The sequence below is a fragment of the Rhyacophila brunnea genome, unplaced genomic scaffold (genome assembly GCF_057557595.1).
Source record: "Rhyacophila brunnea isolate RB1 unplaced genomic scaffold, BYU_Rbru_1.0 scaffold_10, whole genome shotgun sequence".
In the NCBI taxonomy this organism is placed as follows: domain Eukaryota; kingdom Metazoa; phylum Arthropoda; class Insecta; order Trichoptera; family Rhyacophilidae; genus Rhyacophila; species Rhyacophila brunnea.
In genome coordinates, this window is record NW_028232752.1 from 35,600,025 (window position 1) to 35,627,730 (window position 27,706).

Sequence of the window (27,706 nt, forward strand, 5' to 3'; positions counted from 1 at the left end):
ATTTTATCATTCACGATTTTAGGTTAATTATATAGTTTTACAAACAATTTCGTATTCTGTTAATGCTGAAAACATGTGAGTTGAGTGCTGCTTGATTTAAAAGGTGAGAAACTCTAAAACAAATTCATATATTACGGTTACGACCGCCCACCAGTCACGAAATAATTTATAATCCAACAATGACACAAACGTATGACCATATGAAATGAACGCCATCATAATATGATTTTCAACGTAATAGCTGTTTTTATCATTCATACTGTCAATCTGAGGAACTTTTACGTTGTTCGGCAGTTTTGCATTCGTTTTTATTATTTACTACAATTTTTAATTTTGTTTCTGCGTGCTCCTCTCTCGAATGGTCTCTCTTAACCTAACGTCATGTAAATCCAGTTAAAGCACTCTTGAGTGCATGGGGACCTCAGTCTTGGGTAACTACTACATTTTCAATCATAAAAAAATACTGGTGCTTCACACCAAACATGGGGGCTCATGATACGCCTGATTAAAACCGGATGTGGTTTCTTCAATGTATGTCATTATTCTTTCGTACTGAGGCAAACAAATTATAAAAATATGACTTCAAAATTTATGCTTGCCCAACAAGAAAATAATTTTTAAATAACTATATCATATCGTACATTTGACGGCTGTACATGTCTGTCTTTGATTTCAGATCTTAGGAGACAAACGAATGTTCATACTGCTCCCCTGTAAAATTGTGCAAATGAGACCTTCAGTTCTAATGTACAAATATTATAGATACATACTATCAGCTGAATTAACAATCATAATTAAAATATACTAAGTAATGCAAGTTTCTCTTAAAAATTATCGACTTATCAATTGTTACATAATATTATTTACTATACATAATACTTATTGCAAAAGGATTTCATATTCATATCTTATGAACTGATCATTAATTTGAATTTGATATCGGAAGACACTTACAGTTCAATAACTTCTAGCCAGTAAATATGTGCAAAACATAATATGTAATAGTCTCCACGGTAAGAGTTCTGCCAGAATTCTTGTCTCCGAAGCCGTGTGTGCAAGTTCGAATCCCGCACCTGGCAATTATCTAATGTGTGTTTGATACTCAGCAAGAATTCAATATGTTGGATGATTAACTAGCAACCGTTCATCGTGATAGAGGGCTGTTAATAATATAACCTTCACTATGTGGAAGTCCATATTATACTCAGCTTGGTAATTTATATAAGTACATATTTAAATTAATCCAATTGTAGAAAAATACATCGTAAGTGAAATAACATTATCATTTCAAAAGAATTAATACTCTCAGTACTGAAAACTTCAGTAGAATTATATGAGCTTCCATTTAGGCTGAAGCTATGATTTTGAAAACTAAAACTGGATAAAATCAAACTCATAGAATGAGTGTAAGAAGTGGTTGCCCGTATCATTCCGTAAATGGGCATGTACATAATATGGAAACAAATTATATAGTCCAATACTAATTTTAAGTGATTTATTAGTCTTGCCACGTATCAACTATGTTCGTGAACCAGCGGCGGTCCATGACCACTCCTAGTGGATACGTTCCCGTGCTCTGAGCGTGTACAGTTCCCGAACCACAGAATGCGTTACCGTTTTTTTGCGAGCGTAGCGCGTTCGTGGACGCCAGTGAACCACAACATGTCCTTACGCTGTGTTCGTGTAACAGACTAACAATTCGTAATGGAGTGGTCGGAAGAAAAATGTTTAACTCACATCAAACTATATAGAGATAATCCGATATTGTGGAATCCTCAAGATGCTAATACACACCTGTATATTGTCTTTCAATGCACAGATAATAGCCTTACAAACTTTAGGAACAAATTTGCTGATTGCTTGCTTCGAAATTTTAAACAAATTTAATATGGCAAACTGGTAAAACTAAAGTTAAAAATCTTAAGGTGAAACCAGCTTATTTTAAGCCGATATAGTCTTTCGGAATTTTAGTATCTTTTCCTTGGATTGGTGGTACTATGTAACCACCAGATGTCCAAAATTTGACAAAGACAATCGTATAAATTTTCTGTAATGCCCACTAAGTCTTGAGATTTCAGGTTCAATGGTACAACTTTATCCCTGTTTCTGTAGAAATAGGCTCACCAAAATGAGAAAGCCTTTTATAAAGATTGCAGAGGGACCGTGTTCGCAAAGCACGTCTTCTTTTGAGCAGTTGCAGATTCGCGAACATAGTGGATATGCGGCTTTACCTTAAAATGGTGTGTATAATTGTAATTAGTTACAAGAAAATGTTTACTTTTGAACACATTAATTCTCGAGAATTATTTGGTAATGGAATTTAAGGGTAATGACAGTATGGATTTTAGGGGTCGTCCGTATACAACCCCTAAGTTAGATGATGATGATTGAATCATGTGTTCGAAATGCTCAATGTCTAAGGTGAATAAATACGACAATAATTTTGGCACACATGGGAATTTCTAGACACATCAGTCTGTGCGTATACCCAACGGATCATGATTGGGGATTCCCTCAGTTTGCACACTACTCGAATTGACTATATGGTTGAACACTTTAAGAGGCACTTCCTTGGTGTTTGGTAAAAATATGGAGTTAGGTTTATTAGCTGCGAACATTTTCTTGGAAACATTCACCGCGTTGGGCTTTTCGACGGGTATTTTGGACATCTCTTTAGTCTTCTTCAGTTGAGTTGGCACTGGCGATTTACTGTTAAGACTTCCCACTTCGTTGGCTTCGAACGCCGGCTCAATATCTGAAGGGATATGATATCGACTTTTCAAAAGCGTGCACAGCTAAAATGGAAAATTTCATCTATATATAACATACCAAATCGTTTAACATACAAAAATTGCGATAACAGAAAATGGAATCTTGTTCAACATCTCCCGATGGCCAACTTAAAAAATGGATGGAATATTTGCAGCCACATACTGAATCTTCTTCAGTGTGTCTATTTTATACTTATCGACCGCTAAAGTGATAAATATTATAAAACTTAGGGTAGGTTTGTATCAAAGTATTAGCACTTATTGTAACAATTACAAACATCTTATTGTAATTTTTACAGTATAGAATAGACCCACAGGTCAGAAAGTTTTATTACATTGTATGTACTGATTAAATTAAAAAGCATGAACTACTTAGGTATGGAATATTTACCAGGTTGGTGTTAGTCCTTCACCTTGGGCGAACGAGTTCTAAGATAGTTATCAGAGATATGCATGTCAATAGTAGCAAGAATGGCAGAGTTGTCATTTACACCATGTACATATACATCGGAAAAAATACATAGCCATAAAATCTAAAATGGTATATCTAATGACAGATCTGATGTTTTATAATAGTGTTAGCTTTTTTTTTCATCTATGGTGTTTATGGTAAAAAATTTATTACTATTAATTTCATAAAATGCAACTTTATAGTACTAATTTCACTTTTATTAAATATAAAATTGGACTGATTTTGTCCCCCTCAGAGGGACATTGTTAACTAGTAAAGAATATACAACAGACATTTAGGAACTAAAAAGTCACCCAACTGTGACGTCGCTTCGTGTGCGCACCTCCTTATACTGCAATGTATTTTGACACGGTGAAAAAACTGTCACCCGTGCGCGGTAGGGATAAATGTCTTGTATATTCTTTACTAGTTAACAATGTCTCTCTGAGGGGGACAAAATCGGTCGGTGGAATTAGCACTATAAAATTGTGTTTTATTAAATTAATAATAGTGTTAACTACCGTAAATAAAATTATTAATAATGACTATTTGAATAGAATAAGGGTTTATTAATGACCTCTCTGATACCGCCTAGCGCCTGAAAGGCGGGATGTGACGGAGGCAACGTTTCAGGTAAGGCACCGTGCAACACTTCTTCGTATTGTTCCAGTTTCAGTCTGCAGAGAGACATCACATTGTGGGCGTGCGACAATTCATCTCGGAGCAGTTCCGGTTCCTGAAAAACTCAGCAATATTACAGACTATCCAATGAATCATTCTCATGGACTCACAATTTGACCCTAAAGAAAGCAGTGATAAAACGTCCAATATTTTAGTCTACCGAGTGATCTTTCTATACTCACCTCACGTAAAAAAAAAAGTATATGTATCAATATTTAAAGAAATTTGGTTGAATACAAACATTGCCCTCACAATCAGTAAGACAGGTAAGTTTTACACATTGGGGGAACAAATCACTGATTAGGATTAAACATACATAATATGAAAACACTTCTGAGAAATATATAACCAATAGAAAAAATCGTTTTTGAAAAAAATATGACACCTAGCAGGATTCTATGCAAAAAAGATTTTTCTATTGGTTATTATATTTCTCAGAAGTGTTTTGAAATTATGTATGTTCAATAAAAAGAATGTGAAGTACATTCTTAAATCTTGTGAATTATTCGTTTGAATAAAAAAAATAGTTCATGTGTGATTCGATAATAATTGTCATACAGATTAATAAAAGTAATTTTATACCACACATAAGTTGGAAAAAACCAGTAGCCAAATTAAGATATCACTTAACATTTAAACTTCAGTATACACGAAAAGTCAGACAAAAGCACGAACAGTGTCCATACAGCCTAAAATAAAAAAGTCTCCGTATTTCATCTGAATCCTCTGCACCATAAAATCACACTTCAACTGATTCAAGGTCCAAACAATCGACCCACTTACAAGTCTCGTATGAACTAATAAATTATAAAAAAGATTGAATATAGGAGTGTCCGATAATATTATAATCACCTCAAGAGTGTAGCCATCAATTATTCCACTGTCATTAGCGGCACCTGCCACCTTGATGCCTGACATATTTTCCTTATCTGCAACCTTCAACGTCCTGAATTAGATTAAAAAAATATATAGTGTTAGGTACAAAATACTATCATCATCTCCAAAATCATTTGTACATAATTCAACACAGCAGCTGTACAGTTTATTATAATATGCGAACTGTGATGCCAGTGTATGTATTTATTTCTACTAACTAAATTAATTCCAAAGGAGAAGAAGAAGAATACTCTTACACTTAAGGCTATACCTCAGTTGAGGCATGGTCTAAAAAAATCGTGGCTAGTGCGCGGGTCGCAAGTGCAAATGACGCATGCCGAACGAAATATAATTTGTCATATAAATCCAACATGCATCCATTTAATGTTCTGTTTATTGTTCTATTAGTATCAATAATAATATATTCATTGACATGTTTTCTTTTTCAAGTAAATGGGTTACGTTTTTAGTCATCTTTACACGATTTAAGAATTAATACCCCCGTCGCCATCACGAAACAAATTGACGTGTTCCCAGCTCGATGTTCTCTCTCTGAATGCCAGCGAGTCCAAAATTTCATCGCGCCTATAGTTGAAAATTATTTGACGTTTCACTGATGTATCATCTTAACGTATGCGTAATAATATGTGTGGAGGTAAGTAAAATAAATGTCCCAATAAATCTACCAAAAATCAAAGACACAGGATATTATTTTAATTGTCTCTGTCAATATGGTTGGTTGTATTTATATTTCTAGTGAGCTTGGAAACTACATGGGTACGGCGGGGTCTGATTTCAGCCAACTTGGAGTCGCATGGACGTCAAGGCGTGCGTGCTACCTGTGTTCCTGTATGGCTGTGAGACATGGCATCTTAACTAAGCTTCAAAGGTCTCAGCTTTTGAGCTTTGAGAATCGATGTCTCCGCCGAATCTCAGGGGTACATTGGTACGACCACGTTACAAACACCCGAGTTCATGAGCAGATACAGCAGCCTTCGGTGATTGAGGTAATCATGAAGAGACGTTTTACATGGCTGGGACATGTGTACCAGATGCCGCCAAAGAGTGCGACACTTCGTACCCTTGTGGCACAGCCTCAAGGGTTCCGCCGTCGTGACCGGCCCTCCCTCACCCTGCAGCGGTGCTACAAAAGCGATCTACGCGCTGCAGGTCTGGGATGGCGGGAGGCGTAAGAGTTGGAGATGGATCGAGGGAAGTGGCACAAACTTGTGCTTGCCCTTTGCCCCCATGCGGTGTCGTAACAGGGTGAAAGAAGAAGAAGTATTTATATGGGTTATTTTTGTTTAAATTGAAATGTTTATAACTTTCATTTCAATGATGTAATATGCACCATCAAAAAAAACATTGATCCATATATTATATTTTAATAATGTAGAATACAGTATAGTTACTGACATACCCATGAACTTCCCGTCTTAAATGGGAAGTCGGAAATAAGGTTTCGTAGGCCTAAAGTGCAGCTCTTGACCTCCTAAGTCAATTAGCGGAGTAGAAAAAACCTATGATCGTATCACTTGGTTATTTAGCGGGATTTTTTTTGTTTCCTGTTTTAGGATGAACCCATGTTTTGTGTTCTTGAGGCTGGGAACATGAAACAGGGATGAAACGGGAAAGAAATAGTGTGATAGGTGAAGAATGATATTAGTTTTTGATTTGTGTCACTTAAATTGTATAAAAGATGTATGGTAATAGGAAATAAAATCTGTTAGGTATAAGTTTTAATGAAGAATTGGTTGTTTAATATGTACTTAGTATCAAATGTTTAGTTATAATAAGTATGTGCAAGATGCATGGGTTAATATTATTAATATAGTAATATTATCGTGTAAATCACTTATTAAGGTTTACAAAGTCGGGGGGGGAAATTTCAAATAAACGGTCTGCCTCGTAATTGGGCGATTCAAAAAAACCCTCCGATTACTTTTCAAATAAACGGCCTGCATCGTAATTGGGCGATTCAAAAACTCTCCGATGACTGACAATCGAAAAAGGCCCTTTTAGTCAGTAAGAAAGAACAATGCAGCTTCCTGTTTAGAGAACCCCGTGGAAGTTTTAGTCGGCGTCCCTCTATCAAACTAGACAGTCGCCAGTCACTCGCGCTAAATAAAATAAAACTATACAATAGTTACTAAAATTAAGAACAACTTTGTTTAAAAGAATAAAAGTGATAGTAGAAAGGGATAATTGCTAACTTGGCTCATATGTTTATAAAACTTGTGAAATACATAGCCACAAGGGACGTGATATTAAGTTCGTGAATTCCCGCGTAGGTACGCAAGTCTTGTTGAAAGGAATATCACATACAAATGTGGTTATATTGTGATAAAGTTGTGTTATAAGTAAAATAAAAAAAACAAATACGTGCAGTGACGTCAGAGCCCGCATGATTTTGTGACGTGCGCGAAATATCCGATACGGCCATATTTGAATTTTGAGAAATAAGTAAACAGTCAACAACGCCTCCTGTCAAAGTGACAGTTGGCGGATAATAATATTTAAATAAGTTATACAATAATTAATAAACACAACCAATATGAAATAATATTAAGTTAATAGAATTAAGGCAATATTATTAACAAACAGCGGCTCTCAAACTAAAACTCCATATTATTAATATAAGTTTAATACTAATAAATAACAACATATAAGGAACTATTTTACTGATAGAGGTTAAAGAGAACGTTGATGTTCGTACCGTGGTTCTCAACTGTGAACACGCTGTTTATGTGAACTATAAGTGTAACCGATTGAATAAAATAAAACCAAGAACTGTTTTAATTCATTTAAATACTTGAACCTGTCCCGACTCTTGACTACTAAATCGAACCAGTTTAATTTAAAGTTTGTACTATCGGGAGTTCTAAAACAAACTATCCGAGCTAGCCTAGAATTCCGAGATATGTCATTACGTATAATATATAAAACCAAATTATAACTAAAATGACTTATTGCCAAAAAAACTGCCACTGGCACTCGTCCCCCGACTGCCATTGTCTCATACGTGAAATTGGGGTGACTTCGCTGGGTAGGCACGTCTCAAGGATAGAAAATACCTGACCACCTAAGAGAGTCCTCATCAATAGACCAAGAGGAAAATTAAGGACGGGAGATCTAAACTGCGATTGGAGGGAACTTGCATAAGACACAGAGGAGAGGAAGCCAAGACCCACATTGAGTGGCGGTGCCAATGATGATGATAAACTTTAAAAACCTCATATTTCACATCTCATATTATGCAGCATATATTCATCAATAACTTAATCGTATATCATAATATCGTTAATAGTTAAATTAAATTTTGAGCTTTGCTACCCCAAGCGTGTTAATATTCTATTCGATTATGACTTCCACTAATATGGCAACTTCCCCTCTGGTCTATAATGCCTTAGAATTGCATAATTATTGTCTACCACAGGAAGAATATTCATATAGGGTGCTCAATTCACTAGTAAAATTGATAAACTCACGTTGCTTTAGGTTTGGCTTTTGTAATTTTTCTTGGCTGTTTAGAGGGCTGCGGAATAGATTGGTTGATTTGAGTTGTATAGCAGAAAGGGCTGGCGGCAGGCATGCAATATAGCTTCGGATGCTTCAGGTACAAAGCGTGATCGATGATGTACTGCACGTCAATGGTGGTCGGGTAATGCATCACGTGCGTCAGGCAGACCATGGCATCGCTGTTCAGCACTAGAAATATAATAAATAGGTGCTCTATTATTGTCCGAATGGAAGTTGAAAGAATGCCTAATCCTTCAACTTCCATTTTAGGAGACGAGGAGACTTTCACTTAAGTTTTGTTTACCCATTAGAAAGATCCTAGAGTCAGCAGTCGACTATTTTATGATTTAATGGCATTCAAAACGCTCAACACACTTTAAAGAATGATTGAATCATTTTTCATTGCATACATAAATTTGGACGATATCAAACATTATGGCAGTGCTTAGTGCCAGAGTAGCTGTATCTGAAGTCGTTAGTTAAAGATGCGTTTGATCCAGTGAAAGGATCCAATGAGTTTGGTGAATTGCTAACAACCGCACCTTGTAACAAAATTAACCTCTACTGTGTGGAGATCAAGATGCTTCACTTGGAGCAAAATTGGTAATTTACTTTAGCAATCACATTTATTTTTTCCAGATACAGGTTTTGACTACAAGATTTCATCATTTTCTGACCAGAAGAGCAGACCTCACCGACTTGATGACTCCCACTGACCCACGCTCGGCCTGATGGAGATATTTTCGTTGAACCATGAACGTAATACAAATATTTCTCTTACAGCCCAATTAAACTTGACGATTGTAAAGAGAGATTGCATCAAAGGCGTCTATGGCGAACCATATTAATTACTACTATAATGTTGACATTTAATAATTGCCAAATTTTATTAATTAATTCAACAGACAATTCCTAATAAAAACAAAAATATCATCCTAGTAAATACACTCATCAAATTGTTACTAGTTCCAATATATTCTCCAACAGTTTACAGTGACATTAAAAATAAGAAAATATGACGAAAGACTGATTAGTATAGCCACCAAGCAGACTAATAAATATATTTTGGTTCACTTTTAACAACAGCAACACAATTTTCATTATGAACATAACCAGCAAGAGTTGGGACAATTGGCAAGATGTGTGAATCGTTGAGTTTGCTCAATCAAAGCATTCAATGCAATTTAGATAATTACCGATTAACTTACAAGGGGTTCTTATTGCAATCAACATGGCCACCATGATATATCCCGTGAGTGAAAAATCATTGCCCTCGGCGAGAATGGCATCCCACAGCACCAGCAGGTCGTGCAAAGGAAACTCTCTTCCAAATAATACTCTTAACCACCTTCTGTCAAATCAAAAACCGAAAACAATAATTAATATATTATAAACCATATGCTTTTATAAGATTTAATTACGATTGTGATGTGATTTGTAAGATGCCAAATTTTGTCCAAAGTAATAACATTATATGGGCCCCCAAAGAGTAGAGGTTTGTATTAACAGATTTTATTTTTACGAGAAATGGATGCCAGCCACTTGCTCAAGCTATTGGGTCCATACTCTGGCTCATACATAAATTGAAAAAGAATGTGTACTTGCCAGACCCAGGATTCGTACCTGGGACCCACGACGCTATAGGCTGACGCTATAGGCTGACGCTTAAGCCACACAGCCATCGTTACATACTTACATAATAATAATGTCCATTAATCTGAATCGTAATATTGTAATGTACTGAGTAATACTAATAAATCTTACATTCCGAATAAAGAGAGGGAGATGTCGCACTTCTGCAAGTGCTCTGCCAATTCTGGGTCTTGCGGAATCAACAAAGTTTCTCTGATGATTGCTAAATGTCGGACCACATCGTTTTCTGATCTCCTAATCATTGGCTTTACCTGAAATAAAATAAAATAATAAGATACTAAGGCCAAACAAATGAATCTCACAAGAAACATCAAGTAGAATAAACAGTGCTGACAACAATAAGATGAGATGCGGCGGTTTGGAGAACTAATAGCTCGCAATATATCAATAGTCACATTGCAATATTATTGCCACCACACCTCGCAAGTTATAGTTGCCGCTATCTACAATTTCCCAAATATTCCGATATAAATGCTGCCGAATATTGGGATTGAAGATTATTTAATCTTACAATATCGGCAGGTCACTTCAGGTTTGTTTCACAAATGTGTTTATTTAATAATAAGGCCAGACTGTAAATAATTATGCTCGACTTGTTACATGTTACATGGACAATTAATATTGCTTCTAGCAAACAAAAGTGCTGCCATCTATTAAAATTCCTATTTTCTTGAAATATACTGAATATTATTTAATGAGCACACCTTCAATAGTGAAATTATGAAAACTGTAAAACATAAATTGAATAACTATTACAGTTCTGTGGCTATTTGGCAGAAGCAGATATGTCGATTTTTGGTGTTTTGAGGTTTAAATGCAGATTTGTTCTTCTATGTCTATATTTTTATTTGCCAAAATCAGATATGGCTTATCTCTTCTACTGACTTCATAATCAACGAAACAAGTTTCAGATATGTTTAAAATTAAGCAAGTCATATTTGCCAAAACAAGATATGGTACCATATCTGCTTCTGGCAAAATAATAAGTATTGAATATAATCAATGTATTCTATTTGCCAAAACAAGATATGGCTGCTGTTTTGGTAGTTACTGTTATTTGTAGGAACAGTTTTTTTATTATAATGTCTTATAATAACTGAAATTGACAACTCTGATATTCTATCCTCAACATGGCGCAGCGAAAATGCAGTACTGTCTGTGTCGTAAGCAGATCATGATATTCAAATTACCGAACCTCAACAAAACTTTGCCTCGTCGCATGACGAACCCCTTGCACAACAGATTAGAAGAAATTCTGCTAACAGCTCTTATAATCCGTGTACATCTACATCTCGAAGCACGAATTCATCTCAAGAAAAAATCAAGAATAAAAGAAGGTACATGAAGAACTTGAAAGACTGCGGCAAAAAGTATAAAACTCGTGGTGGTGTGGCTAAACCTGAAAAGCTGTTTATTCCATTAGAGTCCTGTTGCTGTTATAAATGTTTTAGCATGCTTAGTGGCTTAGTTACAATCAGAAGGATATGTTCGCAAAAATTCTGGGAATGAATAGTAAAGACACGGCTGACCAATTCCTCGCAGACAACATTAATGACAAATTAATAGAGAGGAAAGGAAGAGGCAAAGGTGGTCAAGTAAAAGAACGCATGATTACAGCTATTTATAAAGTAAATTCAGAAAAAGTTTGCAAGAAGATGTTTCAGAATGTTTTTGGCGTATCCCGAAATAAAATTAATGTCGCAATTGTGAAAAAACGCAGCTCGGAAACAGGAATCATAGATGGTGACCAAAGAGGGCGTCACGAACCACACAATAAAAATAACATTGAAGAAATTTAAGTAACTAATCATATTAACAGGTTTCCGAAATACCAAAGTCACTACTCCCGAAGACATACAAGCAAGCTTTATTTATCTCCGCAACTTAATATTGCAAAGATGTATGATATGTATAAAAATGAATGGACTTCTCAACAGAAAATACCTTTTACATATTCTAAATATGCTTCAATTTTTCGTGAACTAGGCTACACATTTAAAAGTCCTAGTATAGATACTTGTAAAGTATGTGATACATATAACATTTAGATTAAGTGTGCTAATGATTTAGAAAGGAAAGCTGAACTTAATGAAAAAAAAAACGAACACTTGGCTAAGGCTGATGAATCACATAAGAAGAAAGAACACGACAAATTGTTATCTAAAACTAGTCAGTCCACTCGAATGCTAGTTTTTGATTTGCAACAAGGCCTGCCAACGCCTTCCCTGAATACCAACATAGTTTACTATAAAAGGCAACTGTGGACTTGTAATTTTACAATTAGAGATTGTAAAACAGATACCGCAAGCTGTTACATGTGGCATGAAGGGATTGCTGGTCGGGGTTCTGATCAAATAGCATCGTGCTTCGTACAGCATTTGCAGAATATTCCAGAAACAGTAACTAATATAATAGCCTATTCAGACTCCTGTCCAGGGCAAAACAAAAACATAAACTTTTCTTCAGCATTGTCTTATTTTGTCAGTGAATCTGAACACGTGCATTCTATAGACCACAAATCTTGGAAGTGGGACACACCAGAATGGAATGCGATACGGATCATGCCCGCATAGAAAAAGCTAAAAAATCTATTGAACTTAACATTAATATCCCACAAGACTGGTACCAATTTGTACGAACTGTACGAGGCAAACATCCGTTTAATGTGGTGGAAATGTCAGCAGAAACTTTTCTCTCTTATTCAGACTTACTGAAAACCACTTTCATTAAGAAGTTAAAGTGTGTTGAAGGGCAACAGATCAATTGGCACAGTATAAAGTGGCTAGGGTATGAAAAAAAAGTCGGTGATATAAAATTCAAATACTCTCTGAATAATGAGGAGCCCTTCAGAACAATGCAGTTATTAAGGAATTCTAGATGGCGTCCACATATTCCTATAATATCGAGGACTCATATGGCACCTGCCCCAATAAATCCTCAAAAAAAGAAGGACTTAGCATGATGTATTTGATAGATCCCGTGTATCATACTTTCTATAATTTACTTGAAACGCATTCTTCTGTACCCAATTATGGTGATGCTGAAACCAGCGAAGACGATTAAAACTTGGATGTTATTTTTAAGCTACCCGTAACTTTAAAATAATAATATGCCTAACCTAGATATGTGTGAGATATGGTACATTATTTTTAATATTGAATTTGCCAAAACCTGATATGTTCTTTAAAGTGATTTTTAAGAAAAACTGTACTATTTAAATACAAATGCTTATAAGTAATTAAAACTCAGTTCATGTCGTCATAATATTTCATTAACTTTCTTTCATAATTAAATACATAGGATTTATCACAAGACACACAACATTCAAATTGCTCCCCTGAAAAGTAGGTTAAATGGTCATATCTGCTTCTGCCAAATAGCCACAGAGTTAATTATACACTTTAAATAATTTAATGGTACTTTAATTGTATAAAAACACACAACAGATAACATGACGTTTCATTTGAATATAATAATCACAATGAGTCTGTACAATCACTGTAACTTCTCGACTTATGACGCCCGTTCCATTCTGCAACTATGGACATCGAATTTCATACGAAAAATAAAAAAACATGTTAGATAGTTTTGGCAGAAAATAGAGAATGGAGTATGGAGAAAATGATAAACTAAAATGTCAACAAATGTTTCCTCATTACATCCGAGATCTCGCTATATCCGTGATCATAATAACCAAGTTCGACTGTAGTTAGAGCGACGCTGAACCAGAGAAAACGATGTATTAGTCTTCATGTGAGAGCAATCAGAAACAATAATGGTAACAATAATTAAATTTACTCTATGAAATTCATGCGCAGTAGAATCACAATCTGCGCAATTTCAAGGTTAAGTTGTTCCACTATAGCTACTTAACTGATATCACTACTGACTCTTGACATTTATCAAGTTCAGTGATATTGCTTTTTGTTTATAACATGTCCAATTTTGGGGAACAATGGGTTCATATTTTCAAAAATTTTAATTGCCTCATTAATTTGGCTAAAAGTTGCAGCAGCCATTTCTTTCAGTGCAATTTTTTTGAGCGGTTCCTCATGTTCATCTAGTTCTTTTACATTTTTTCTACAACTCGTTCCTTAATCCCAATCAATTATCGATTTGCAAGTTCCTCCGCATTGTTGATTTATATTGTCACTGTCGAGTCGATGAAGCCAGATTGAGTTTTTGAGCAAATTATAAAATAAAATCAGTCACCTCTTTTACTTACTCTTCAGTATTAAAGTTCATATTGTTATTAAACCTTTTTAAGAATTTGTTCCGTACATCGTATATGTCGTCTTTAAATTGGACCCTCCTTCAGAAATATTCTTCATTGCATGAAAAATATCATAATTTTTCCAAAATTCTCTCAATGGATCTCGCTCTGACAAAAGTGATTTTAAATAATGAACTTTGAAGTTAGCAATACCTCCTTGATCGTTCGGCTGCAGTATGCTTGCGATAAATAAACCACTTTTACCTTAAGTTTGGACGGGACTCTCCTGTTGTGCGGATGGTTTTGATGGTAAGTGCGAAAGGTCGTAAGTGGAGAAGTACTATACCTACCGTACCGGCGTATGCAAACGACATTGATATAATTGGGAGAATAAAGCAAACCCCAATAAAGACTTTCAAAGCTAGCATATATATAAACAAGCTGCATTGCATACCCAAATAATACGCATAAAACAAATTAAATGAAAGCGATGGCCCCCAGTGCTTCTATTTCTCTCGTCATCATATGAATACAAATACTTAATACCGTATTTAATAAACTTGAATCCGACTGAAGGTAACAATAACAATATGAATAAAATAAGTATTAACATACATGTAAATTGCTGTTGGTATTTTGCGTAGTACAAGTTCTGATGTCTGGGGGCAGGTCACTTATCCGATAGAACGATTCTATTCCTGACATTATTTTCTTGAATAACATACTGAAACAAACAATAATTTATTCTTTATGGATAATAGTTTTATGACCTCATTTTGTAAAGCTCATATATGAGGACCAAAGCTTCAAATTAATTTGGATGACCATCGTGAACATTCTTATTATTCTACTACTTCATGTGTTATATAAAAAACAATTTATTAGCAAACTCCGGTTCTCCTTTGGCTTCCTTTAGCGCCTTTTGTAGAAAGGTTCCCTCGAAATGTCAGATTCACTCGTAGACTTGTAATGTCAATTTATAAAATTCAAATAGTGCGCATAGTGCCGAAGATGCCGAAAGGTGAAATTCGGGTCGCAAAAAATTACTCAAATGGAATAGTACAAAACTCAAATACATTAAAATCGAAATTTAACACATACTGTACAAAACATTGCATCATGTCAATCAACATCATATTACCCAAAAATGGCAAAGAAATTTTCGACAATTACATTTAATATTCACTTACTAGCTATCATGTTCGAGGTAATCTGGATCCATTATCTCTGTAAGCTCTTCTCTGCAATATATAAAAGTACAGAATTATAAGATAAGTAAAAAAATATATTTCCTTTTTCACTACCAAGCGAAGCGTATGGGCTACCACAGAGTGGCCATTGTATTAAGACTTTATTTTTTTGCGGTAAAGGGTTCCAATCCATTGAGTCCATGAAAAACAATATGTATTTTTTGCTAGTATATATATATAGCTCATAGCTTCATAGACAGATGTCCCATGAACTAACAGCCTGAATACATTACCATCAAGTCACACGCTGTCACATGTGCTCACGGTGTAAACTCACACTACGGGAAAAAAGTGTGCAATGTCTTTTATCTTGGTATTTATTACTATTTATTAGGCTGATGCTCTTATCCCGTAGCACATTTTGAACCAAAAACAAATATTGTAAGTCTCTGTCAAAACTGCCGAAATGGCCAGAACAAAAATGAGATCGTATCATGCTACATCATGAACCGCAGCAGTCAGTGAACATTTTTTTTGTATTTACTGCATATTGCTGACACATTTTCGACTCACATCAAAACCACATGCTTTGTTTTTAGTGGTTTGGTCTATGGATTTTCTAATAGATTATTATCTATTAGAAAATCCTATGGTCTCCCGGTAGGTTCTGTTCATAATAGTATCTATGCATGCAATATAGCAAGTACTTTGACGTATGCACACGTAGAAACTTTTAGAATTACCATGAATACATGAATATTAATTCAAGATATCAAATTAATGTTCTAACCTAATCGAATCAAAAATGGGACATCCATAAAATTAAGGACCGAAAATGTCAATTTTTGTTTGGGTAATTGACCCACTAAAGAGATACCATGCAAGGATTGTTAGATGTTTTTTCGGAAATAGACACCTCATATTTAAAAGCACCATCTCAATTGTTGACATACGCATGACATACCCGAGGGAAGTGTGTTCGGCGGCTCTGTGGTCACATTGAAGGACGAATAAAAGAGGGGCAAGAATCTCATGCATGCCCTGTCTGTACACCAGGGTTGGCGTTTCACGAGCAAAACAAAACAACACATTCACCTAAAGAAAAAAAATATGGGTCCATTAGTAAAGTCACGGTTATGTGTAAACTTAACGCATGTGTGTGTTGAGTTATGACATGTATGGCTATGCAGGTAATATCATGTTGTTTCTTGTTAAGATGCCTGTCTTGTTACTTATTCTTATTACTTACTGTTTTATCATTATCAATAATAAAAAATGAATTTTCACAAACCATAATAACATAACATAAACACAAGGAAGTAGAACGTGTACAATGTACCATGCCTTAGCCTTAATATGAGTAAACATATCGAATACTACGGCACTCTAACTCATATTATAAATAAATATATCATTTGGAAGTAGAGTAGAATCCAAAATTATCCTGACTATACGTGGCGAAGGCTCCATAGTAGGCGATTATTTAAAGCCTACCTTATAAGAAAAATAAATTGAGCTTTAGAAATTTCATCGATTTAGCGTACCTATTCATCAAGAGTAATATTGGGTTATCTTCTTATTTCCCGTAAATATATCTGACAAGCGTGGTGTGGTTACTCCACAGCCTACCTCTTTCCAAAAGTCACCCTTCGCCACTGCTGACTATAGTACATTTGGATAATAGGAAAAACAAAAAAAAAATCTTTTACTTCTACAATATTTTTTTTGTACCAATCTTCGAATATATCAACATTTCTCATGAACTTCTTTCTGTGCCTTCTCTGATCATCATAATGAAATCCGTATAATCGGTTGGCAAATATTTTGATTACCATGGCTTCCTGTATTTCGGGTTGCTTGAAAAACTCAATCCCAGGAAAAGTTCTCACAACATCTAATTTAATAACTGTTTGCAATTCTGTATCGCGGAAATGCTGGTTCCAAATACTCTGAAATCAAAACAAACTTAACATTAATTCAATATGGTAAAAGTGTAGTTCAAAAACATTAGACCGCTCGGTCAAGCTTCAAGTAGCTTCACTCAAACATTTAGTTGGATTTCATGGTATTTTTTTGGTTTTTATTAAATGGTTTATTTTTACAATGAATATTTTAACCGTAAGTAATCCACCTAAAGAAGACGCTTTGCACATGCATGGCCCCTGTTTCCAGTAAGTGCTACTGCGATCTTGGAAAACAGCAGCTGACTTTAAATATTCAGCCATATTTTTAAAAGTAGTACTAGGGATGCACATTAATATTAAAAAGTATCTTAACACTTTGCGTTCCGCGGCCACTGACTTTTCGCACTTCTTCTGCGAGCCAAACGTTACGGACCGGCGACGCAAACGTGGCATTTTTACTTATGCATATCTTTACTGTGAAAAATAAATTTGAAATTTAATATTTGCTTGCAAGATCTATCGACAAATGGTTGAATGACATGTGCAAGAAGTAAAATCACGATGGAAAAAAAATATTTCAGGGTTTTTACATAGATGGCGGACGTAACACCATTCAGTATTTTTTTATACCAATACCATTTTTTTAATTAGTTACAAGCGCATTTCTAGGCGGGTGAATCACGAGACATAAACAAAAAAGGTAATAAACACTCAATGTTATATTCCAGTGTCATCACTTCAACTTCGAAATTTAATTGTCGACCCTTTTCAGTGGTAGTCAACCATTTATGAACCTGCATTCTTTTTTTTTTTAAATTGAACGCGATTTTTAGCTATGAAATTGCGTGATATTTGATATTTTATCTTTAATGGTTTACTACCCACTGCCACTGCACCGTTATCGGCTAGGCCTAAGCGGACATAAAACCAATAAATTAGTAATAAGTGTTCATTCGGGAATGAATATACATTTATTTTCTTTGTTATTTTATTTGATAATCAGAGATGTGAGTAGCTAGTGCTAAAAATGGATTGATACGTATTCTATAGCGGTGTAAAACATTTAGTATTTGAATATTTTATTTGCTTGCTATATATCAATAGGCTGTTTCCTTTACATTATATTTAACAAATTGAACTAATCTAATAATATATAATAAATAATTTACGAAGATTTACAAATTATATACTTTACCTTATAGAATGCGGGCCAGAGGTTGACAAGTGTTGAATAAATGACACAATTTGATGCATTGATATATTTTAAGTATTTTCTGAAAATTTTATTGAAATATATCAATAGGTTCAAAAGTTATATAATTTTTAAATTCAATTTTTGACTTGAAATTTGTTGATTTTCATTAAAAAATACCGGATATTGGAGTAGGTACTTCGCGAAAATTCGCGGAACTTATAGCGTTAATATAAATAAATAAATTCATAATCTATTTTTTTATATTCTGATCAAAATACTATGATTAAAGTTGTGTATTTTTAAATATTTTCGATATATTTAGCCAATAATGAGATATGGCTGAAAACCTGAAAATGATCTGCCATTTTCCAAGATGGCGGCCGTAGCACAGCATATTGTGTGAATGTTAATTTTTGATAGTATATTACTGTGACTGTTTGCTAGCATTATACATATGGAAAAATTGTGTTAAAAAGAAGACTTTGTTTACCTCATCTGTCTGGGAAAGCGGGTTGTCTTCGGGATGCTTACAACACCGTGGATCACACGACAGACTCTTTTTTAAGTCATCGTACTGCTGGCGATTCCTCTTTATTCTAAAAGAAAGACGAGAGTACTTAAATTCCTTGTAAACACTACAGTATCAAATGCAGGGTCCAATTGACATTCTCATACTTTGTAGTGGACGTGAAGTTCATTTTCTAAATGATAATGACTGATGACTGTTTTTAACTAGTTTGATTAAATCTGTCCTTCAGTAGCCTATCGAGCAACAACAAAAAGCTGCTACAATAAGTCATAATACATCCCGTGTAAAAATAATAAAACTGTTCAAATTAACAACTACTATAGTCTTCCTGCTCAATGAATATAATAAGTCCTTAGAACAATAATTACATTTGATTTTTTTTAGGAGAGAGTTCTTTGAATCAACTTACTGAAATTATTTATTATTTTTAAGGATAAAATGTACGCATCATATTTCAGTAGGATTATTGATGAAAATTTGGTGCATACACTTGTCTATATCTCTATATATATAAAAATCTCGTGTCACGATGTTTGTGGTCGCACTCCTCCGAAATGGCTCGACCGATTTTTATGAATTTTTTTATGTATATTTGTTAGGTATGAGAATAGGTCAACAAGTATATTTCATACCGCTAGGTGATTAGGGTATCTCTATCCAGAAAAAATTTTCTTTTATTTTGTGACATTTTTTTTGTATTTTTTTTATTATTTGGCATCAAAAAATACCTATAACCCCAAATTTTCACCCTCCTACCCCCACCCTCCCATTTTTTAATCGCGATTTTATTATTTTTGTATGAACAAATTTAACCGTCGTTCGTATTTCAAACAGAACGAAATTATTTATGTTGTTGAATGACAGATGGCGCTACATCCGAGAAGAATTCAAGAGAAGCATCGCGTCATTTTGACATTTCATTCGGCATATCACAACGCAGTGCGTGCAAAATTTTGTACGATTTATTTTAATTTATCTATTTTTGTGTGCGTGTATTACAGTGCACAATGCCAGCAAGACGCAAGGGGGGCAATTTGGGCCGTCGAACGAATAAAGCAATAAACATGCGAAATAGTAGAGCAGAAAGAACAGACGGACAAATCCAACAAGATAACAAAAACGTGCGTGTGAGCATGTCGCAATTGCGTGCATCTCAATCACAAGAGGCACGAGCTGAACGAAATCAACAACGACAATTGGAACAGAGCTAAGCGCGCCGGTTCGTAGTTAACAAACGCAGAGCAAATGACTGACAACGCCAACAAGTACATCGAGCATTTACACCCGCTTCGTTCCTTCGTCTCGCATTTGAGTACGAGTCAGATATTGAATATTCCGCTCATCCGAAAGTGCTGATTGGTGCTATGGACAAAGAATGTCCCCATTGTCATGCGCTCAAATTCAAACATGAGTCAGCCGGGATGTGTTGCGCATCAGGAAAAGTGCAACTACCAGAAATTGAGATACCACCTGATACCTACAAACCTGTTCCTGAAGTCCATTTGCACATTCAATTCATGCTTCCAAATGACTTCGTTCAGAGCAACAGAAATAGTTCACAATACTGCGGCAAATGGTCAACAATTCCATTCTACGTTCAAAATCAAAGGCCAAGTATACCACAAAGTAGTCTCATTGCTGCCAATGCCAAACGAACCACATAAATTTTTACAAATCTACTTCATGGGCGGTGAGGACAACAATAACCTCAATTTGCCTAATGCCAGGCGCATCGTCGGCGAACTGGACACCCTATTGATTGAGCACAATGAATTATTGAAATTCTTCAAAGCACACATGCACGAATTGCAAAGTGACAATCACGCTATTGTTATCAATCCTGATAAAACACCAGCTGGAGAGCACGTGCGACGATTCAATGCGCCTGTTGTTGACGACATTGCAGGAATCATAGTTGGCGACCGCACATCGACGCGAGAAATCGTGATTCGAAGAAGGAACAATAATCTGGAGTTCATCGCTGACACACACCGTTCATACGATGCTCTCCAATATCCGCTAATTTTCTGGAAGGGACAAGACGGATATTGCATAAACATTAAACAACGAGATCCTGCCACGGGTAATTCATTCATTATGAATATCATTACTCATTTTGAATTGAGAAAATAAATGGTTGGTGTTTTTTTGTTTTTATCGGCGGTCATTGTCTACAGCGCTCCATTCCTCTTTTTATCATAGATCCCATCCCCACACACTTACGATAAATTCGGTATTTTTTATTTAACAACGAAAATATTCACTAGAAATAATTTATATGGCAGAACAACATTTGCCGGGTCAGCTAGTAAATAATAAATAGCTGAAGTAGACTGTTTCAAAAATATTCCTTCAAAATATTTCAAATGTGAGTTCGAATAGTTCTGCATTCAGCTGACGTTGTCGATTAAAGTTTGAATCATGGATCATGTAATAAAATCGGTACCAATGCAATCTACGAGAATTACCAAGTAAACAAGAATATTAATAGAAGAAATAGAATTTTTTTTCTTAACCCTTTCGCTGCGAGCCATTTTCGCGGGAATTTATTTTCAGTCAACTGATCTGTTAAAACGGTCACTACAGCTAAAACAGATCGATTCCAAAATTAAAAAATAGATTACTAGATGAACTATATATCAGTTATTCCAAATGCGCCAAGAAATAAACTATATTCGTGACATTCTCACTAAAATAAATCGAAGAAAATGAAGTTGCTAAAAAATATCCAAGCTTTGACCGCGCGTTCAAAATGGCAGCCGTCCAGTCTTCACATACACGGTTTCAACACATACTACCGAGCAATTCGCCGCGTTAGTATTTGTTATACACAGGGCTGAGTTGAGCTGCGGGATGGTCTATGACAGATATATTACTAAATCACTTGAGGAATAATCAGTGGGTTATCGCATTTAGTAAGTCGTAAACTCAAATTTTATTACCGTTTCAAATTCCGAACCTATATTTATTTTCGTCGCCATTAAATAATGTTGTCATCGTGGGATGTTTTGGAGAATAAAACTCTAAAAATAATTACTGCACTGCTGAAATACTATTATATTGTAATTTATGAGGGGCCGTCGGCTTTTTCATTGTACAAAGGGCCTGTCGAATGTGAACAGAGCTAACACAGTTTCGTGGCACATAAAAAATAAAAATTATTACCCATTATAATAATGTAAATATCAAATATGGAACAATGAACAAAGCTATACAAATTCACTGGAGAGCAGTGCGTCGATAAAATATTTTCCAGCATTATTTCTTCGATAATATTATGTGGTAGTGACATTTTGGCGGGTAAAATAATTATTTCACATATATTTATAATGACAAAAAATACTAAAAACGAATCGTCAAAATGTTTCTATCGAGATCACAAATCACTAAGAAAAAATACATAACACTAACGTAATCGTAATAATTAATTAAATGGTAAATAAAAATATTATCGATGCACACTTTTCGATGCATGACCAATGTTTTGTTTTGATAACCCTGGTGACACATCGAGTACACCCGTCTTCGCAATGGCGCGCGATTCAAATGACTGAATAACGAGTGTTCTTTTCAAAAATATATTTCCTTGTGTTTTACTTGACATTTTTATGATCTGTTGCCTGATATGTCTACCTAAAGGTTTGAACTAATTTTTAAAGCATATTATCCACAACTGTCTCTTTCTAATTTGGTCGAAAATACGAGATAAAGTCTATGGCATGTTTACATGCCATACGCAGTGAAAAGGTTAATATGGATAGAAGATATGCAGCAACAACAAATTCCAATAAGCCTTAAGCTCTTACAGGAGAAAGCCCTGAGTCTTTTTGAAGACCTAAAGTGTAAAAATGATGATAGTATTGATACTCACACATTCACTGCAAACCACGGTTTCAAAAATTTAAAGGTCATAATAAGCTATCCAACCAGTGGTGGCTCATGCATATGCACTGCGGAACTGCAGCACCCCCAAGCAAATTGAGAAAAATGTAATATTATAATATACATAAATTTATGTATATTATATGATAATATCAATATTATTTAAGGGTGTTAAGCTCGCCCGCGCACCAATACATCCAATATTTATCATACACCGCGATACTAATATCAGAAAAGTGACGCATCGCGTGATTTTATGCAGTACAATTTTCGATGGAATATGCACGATTGGCGAGGAGGCGCGGGGAGCGGGGCTCGCAGCTAGGAGCTAGTCTGGTACTGCCGCTCTGACAGTATTATTCGTGTTGCGAACGTTGTCAGGTATAGCACCTCTGAGCGCAACCGCTGTCGAGAGCAACTAAAAGGTGATAGATCTTCTTTCGAGGAAAAAAGACAGAAGAATCAATTTTATAATGAAATAAAAACATATAATGTTTAATTTTAATAATGTTGATGTTAATAGTAAAATATAATCCAAATAAACATTTATTTTTAATCAACCGCAGCACCCCCAGATATAATATCCACGAGCCGCCACTGTATACAACATCAAAGTAACAGGTGAGGCTGCTAGCACAGATGCAGAGGGAGCTACGAATTTTATCAAGAGTCTAGCAAAAATCATAATAAATGACGATTAGAGGCTTGTTTTCTTAAATATATGTAGGTCCATTTTATTTTCACTTATCCTTTGAAACAAACACATTATTTAAAAAACTGCATGATTTCAAGTTTTATTCGATATACACGATTTTTCGACTTACACGATAATCTTCGGAACAAATTAATAACGTAAGTCAAGGACTTCCTGTACAAGAATGCAACATATTGAACATATTTTTATAGCTTTATTTATTTATTTATTCTATATTTCAAATCATTATGTAGAATATTACTTTATTCAACACAAGTAAACCGTTTTCTAAACGTACCTATATTATAAAATATCTAAATAATTCAATGTCTAGTGGCATCACTTCGAAAAGAGACCCACAGATGGCACTACCCATTGATTGGATGTCGCAAGCGTTATGTAGACAGATTAGGGTTTAACCCCATGTTAAATCCGTAATTTTTACTCACAATCTCACAACCTCAGCCTGTCTGATTAGCTCTGATCCTTTTGTTCATACAGGTCCTCTATTTTGAAACTAAGCACCTTACACTATCGACATTCATTACTACCAAGTGTGGTTATCTAGATGTCAAATTGTACTGAACTAATTATTTGGGAAGTTCGTCTGGTTATAAGCCGCGTACTGAGTGAGCGAACAGCCTCGGGCATTTACCTCAAGACAATTGCCGCGCGAGGCAGCTCGGAACAAAATTAACGTTACACGAGGCTGCCGCACGCAGCAGGGCCAAGCCACAAGCTGCCCGAGCAATTTAGTATAATGCAAAGTCGAGATGAGGCCACACGTGCGAATTGCTGTCGCAGCTACTGCGTTTTTACTAATTCATCGACATGTAATGAAAAAGAAATAAAAATCTAAAAGGTTTTGGGTTAAAAAAATATATGAAAGTAGATTAGAACACGGCAATAGCATATTTGAAGAATTAGCTTCAAACATTGATATTTATCCATTATGCGAGCGAGCAAGGCAAAATATTACCGTCCTGACAATGTAATATTGTCCTGTTGCGGCAACAATATTGAGGCACTTTTGAGCATCGACAAGTACCAACAAGTTTTGGCTCAGCCGCAGCAATCCTCGGGCAAGGCGGCACGACTATTTGCATCGAGCGAGTCACGTACTGACTGACGAGCATTTGCCTCGCGAGGCTGCTCGCTCAGTCAGTACGCGCCTATTGGGTCGAGCGAGTCATCTTATCTTGTTTTAATCTATTTTCGTGTACCGTTTGAAGTATTCGCTATTTATTATAATTGATGAATCTCTGTGAACCCTAACTAAATACTAAAACCGGAAGTGTTTCTATTTTATAAATAAACCATCCAAAAAATGTAATATTACAATATCATTTACACGACTTTTCCTTTGGCTCGTCACCGGTGAGTTAGCATGAACATCTTTGCCAAACAGTAAACTTAGATACGTACTGTTCCAGCCATTTATTGGAGTCTGGCGAGACGGTTTCTAATAGTATGGCCCATGCGAGACTTCTCAGGCGAGAGGTCCGCAGGGCTCCCGTCACAGCCCGTCTGCGTACCTCCTCGATCCCCGCACCAAACTGCTTATGCTCTTTTCTGAAATCACTTGACCAATTATTGTTTTATTCGCTTTTAAGTCATAAATCAAATAAAGGAAAATCATGGGTGCTTTTTACTGGTTCTCCGTCGTCTTTATCTGTCAGTCGCCATTTTGGAATACAGCTATCTTTTTGTGATCGAATTATAGTACGCGGTCCAAGACATTATAGCATTTCGGCAAAAATTATAGGACGTGTTGGAAATGTAAGTTTTTTTTTTGTTTGTCACATAAACATAACGGATAATTCGAAAAATTCCGATGCCCTGTTTTATTAAAACACCTCTTAGGACCGAAAAATGCTAACACCGGCCGCTGTCATTAACTGTCACGTTAGTTTTTTAGAGTATGTAAGTTTACTTCCATAGATTAATATCACACACTGAGGTCTTTTATTATTTATATTATATAGATTATACTTACTACGTCCCTCGCTTCACGTTATTACAATTTGCTGTGATTGAAGTACGAACATTTTATGGAACTATAAACATCGACAATATAGACAACTTTTAAACGCAATGAAATAAGCAATGGGGAATATTCGCACAACCGGCGAATTCAATTAATTGCAGTAAAGAAATATTGAATAATACATGAGAAATAGCATTTACCGATCCATGGTTGTCCCGGTGTTAGATTCCAGGCGAAGTCTAATGGATTATACGCTACCTGATATCAGAGATTTTAGATAAGTATTTTAACAAATTTTTACACAATACTATCAGATTCGAGTCCATTTAATGTCACCACGGATTCAAATAAGTCAACGCGGTAAATAGGAACATCCATTGAGTGGTCACAAGACTCCGCAACCAAACAGAACGTCAAAAATATCAGCATTCAAAAATCTAAATTTTCAACTTTCTCAAAAAGCAGAAAATAAACAGTTATGTGTCAAAAAATCAGTAAAATTCAATAAAGCTGTTTTAGCCTTGTCTACTTTTTATGTTATTTATATGTTGGAGAATAATTGTGAACGTTTAAAATACACAACCTAAAACTTGTTAAATTACAAATTTCAAATAAGAAGTTTGTAAATTTCTTACTCATATTTTTCGATTCCGATATTGGTGTTCTGATAATCCAGTTCATTGATTTCGTCAGCAGTAATCGCGTCCGTTTCTATAGACCTGTCATCGCCAGCTGATTGGGCAATATCGTTGTTCTGTCAAATTTAACAAAAATATTCAATTACGAACTCCATTATACGCCAATTGGCTACAAAATATTACTTTATTTTATAATGAAATATTACCATAGTTCAGTATGTATACTAGTGCTACCTCATTATTATTTTTATATAAAATGAAATAACCAAAACAATATTATACTCCGTTAGCAGCTTATGTATATTATCTATGGCATAGACTAATATCTATGGTTAGCAAAGCAGTAGTAGCGGCAATAGTCTGCCCAAGACTGCCTATCAGTGTTGCCATATTTTTCTGTGCTGATCATAGGACAAACGCGTAAAAATTATAGTATTTCTGTAAAAAATATAGTACAGGAACATTTTTTGCATTGAATCCTTTAAAATTAAAGAAATTTGGCATATTTGGGGTAAAATTATAGTATTTTACATTTTTCGCGAAATCAAAATTATAGTATTGTACTATAATTATAGTACGGTTAGCAATACTGCTGCCTATGCATAAATAAGTGCCTGTGTTGTCATCTTTTCAAAGTAGAATTATAGTACAGAGCTTCCAAAATTATAGTATTTGGGGAAAAAATATAGTACGGTTTTTTGTTTCTCAGAAAAAAAATTACAGAGAATTTGAGAAACTCAGAGACCCCTTTTTATTTAGGTACCTCTTCCAACCAAAAATGCTATACGAAGAATTCAAGATATTTCATTTTAAACCAAAGTCAAGGGACTTTTTACGTTCTCCGAGTTTTTTATCCAAGTTCTTCAAATCTTCTTATTTATTGCAAAATTATAGTACTTTTCACCAGTTTATCGAACAGAAATATCGAAATTTTAGTACTTTTTACATATTTTTCCGATATTCAAAATTATAGTATTTCAGGCGTACTATACCTGTTTTATATCGTACATAGTACACGGGCCAAATTATAGTACGAATACTATAATAATTATAGTACGGTGTCGCTTGGGCAGTACACGGTCAAAGAAATTATAGTACGCATTGTTTTCGGTTGCGAATGAATAGGTTAAATTATACTAAAGAAACATTATTAAATTTTAGGACTTGCGTCCTTCAAAACTATAGTATGGTTTACATATTTGGCGTATATAGCTATAGTGCAATTTTGCCTTATAATCGGATCTAAATAATATTATTGTACTATAACTATATTACGATTGGCAGCACTAGAAGTATGAAAGATGAAAAATTAACTTACTGCCACTGCCATACTATGGAATATGGCTCTATGTTATCGATTGTATATATCACTTTTAATTTATCCTATCCCTATATCATGTATTATGGATATAATAATATGTCGCGTATTCGTGAAAAATCTTTATGAAATTTATTTTAAAATATATTATGTGATAATATTATTACGACATTATCAATTTACCATTTATAGCGCTACAACCCTT

At 35.0% G+C, this 27,706-nt stretch overlaps 1 protein-coding gene across 2 annotated transcripts; it reads right to left on the reverse strand.

Annotated features, from left to right (window-relative positions):
- Positions 1–994: 994 nt before the first annotated feature.
- On the reverse strand, positions 995–26,497 carry TBC1D5 (TBC1 domain family member 5). Of its 2 annotated transcripts, none has more exons than XM_085953750.1 (14): positions 26,390–26,497; positions 26,181–26,299; positions 24,984–25,130; positions 18,944–19,049; positions 17,187–17,303; positions 16,319–16,449; positions 15,355–15,405; positions 14,780–14,888; positions 10,063–10,202; positions 9,507–9,649; positions 8,268–8,487; positions 4,756–4,849; positions 3,800–3,958; positions 995–2,795 (listed from the first exon to the last, which is right to left on the reverse strand). In XM_085953750.1, exons 1-14 carry the CDS (start codon positions 26,390–26,392, stop codon positions 2,472–2,474), a joined length of 1,863 nt encoding a protein of 620 aa, XP_085809876.1. In that variant the 5' UTR covers positions 26,393–26,497; the 3' UTR covers positions 995–2,471. The 2 variants fall into 2 exon arrangements, with proteins under 2 accessions (XP_085809876.1, XP_085809866.1); XM_085953740.1 differs by having other exon boundaries at positions 24,984–25,139.
- Positions 26,498–27,706: the final 1,209 nt, after the last annotated feature.

Excerpts from the sequence above, each read along its gene's own strand:
- TBC1D5 (XM_085953740.1), bottom strand. Across the intron at positions 16,450-17,186 it reads CCGAAATACAGGAAGCCATG|GTGAATGTGTTGTTTTGTTT; the intron begins GTAATCAAAATA and ends TTTTTTCTTTAG. Across the intron at positions 10,203-14,779 it reads ATACCAACAGCAATTTACAT|GTAAAGCCAATGATTAGGAG; the intron begins GTATGTTAATAC and ends ATTTTATTTCAG.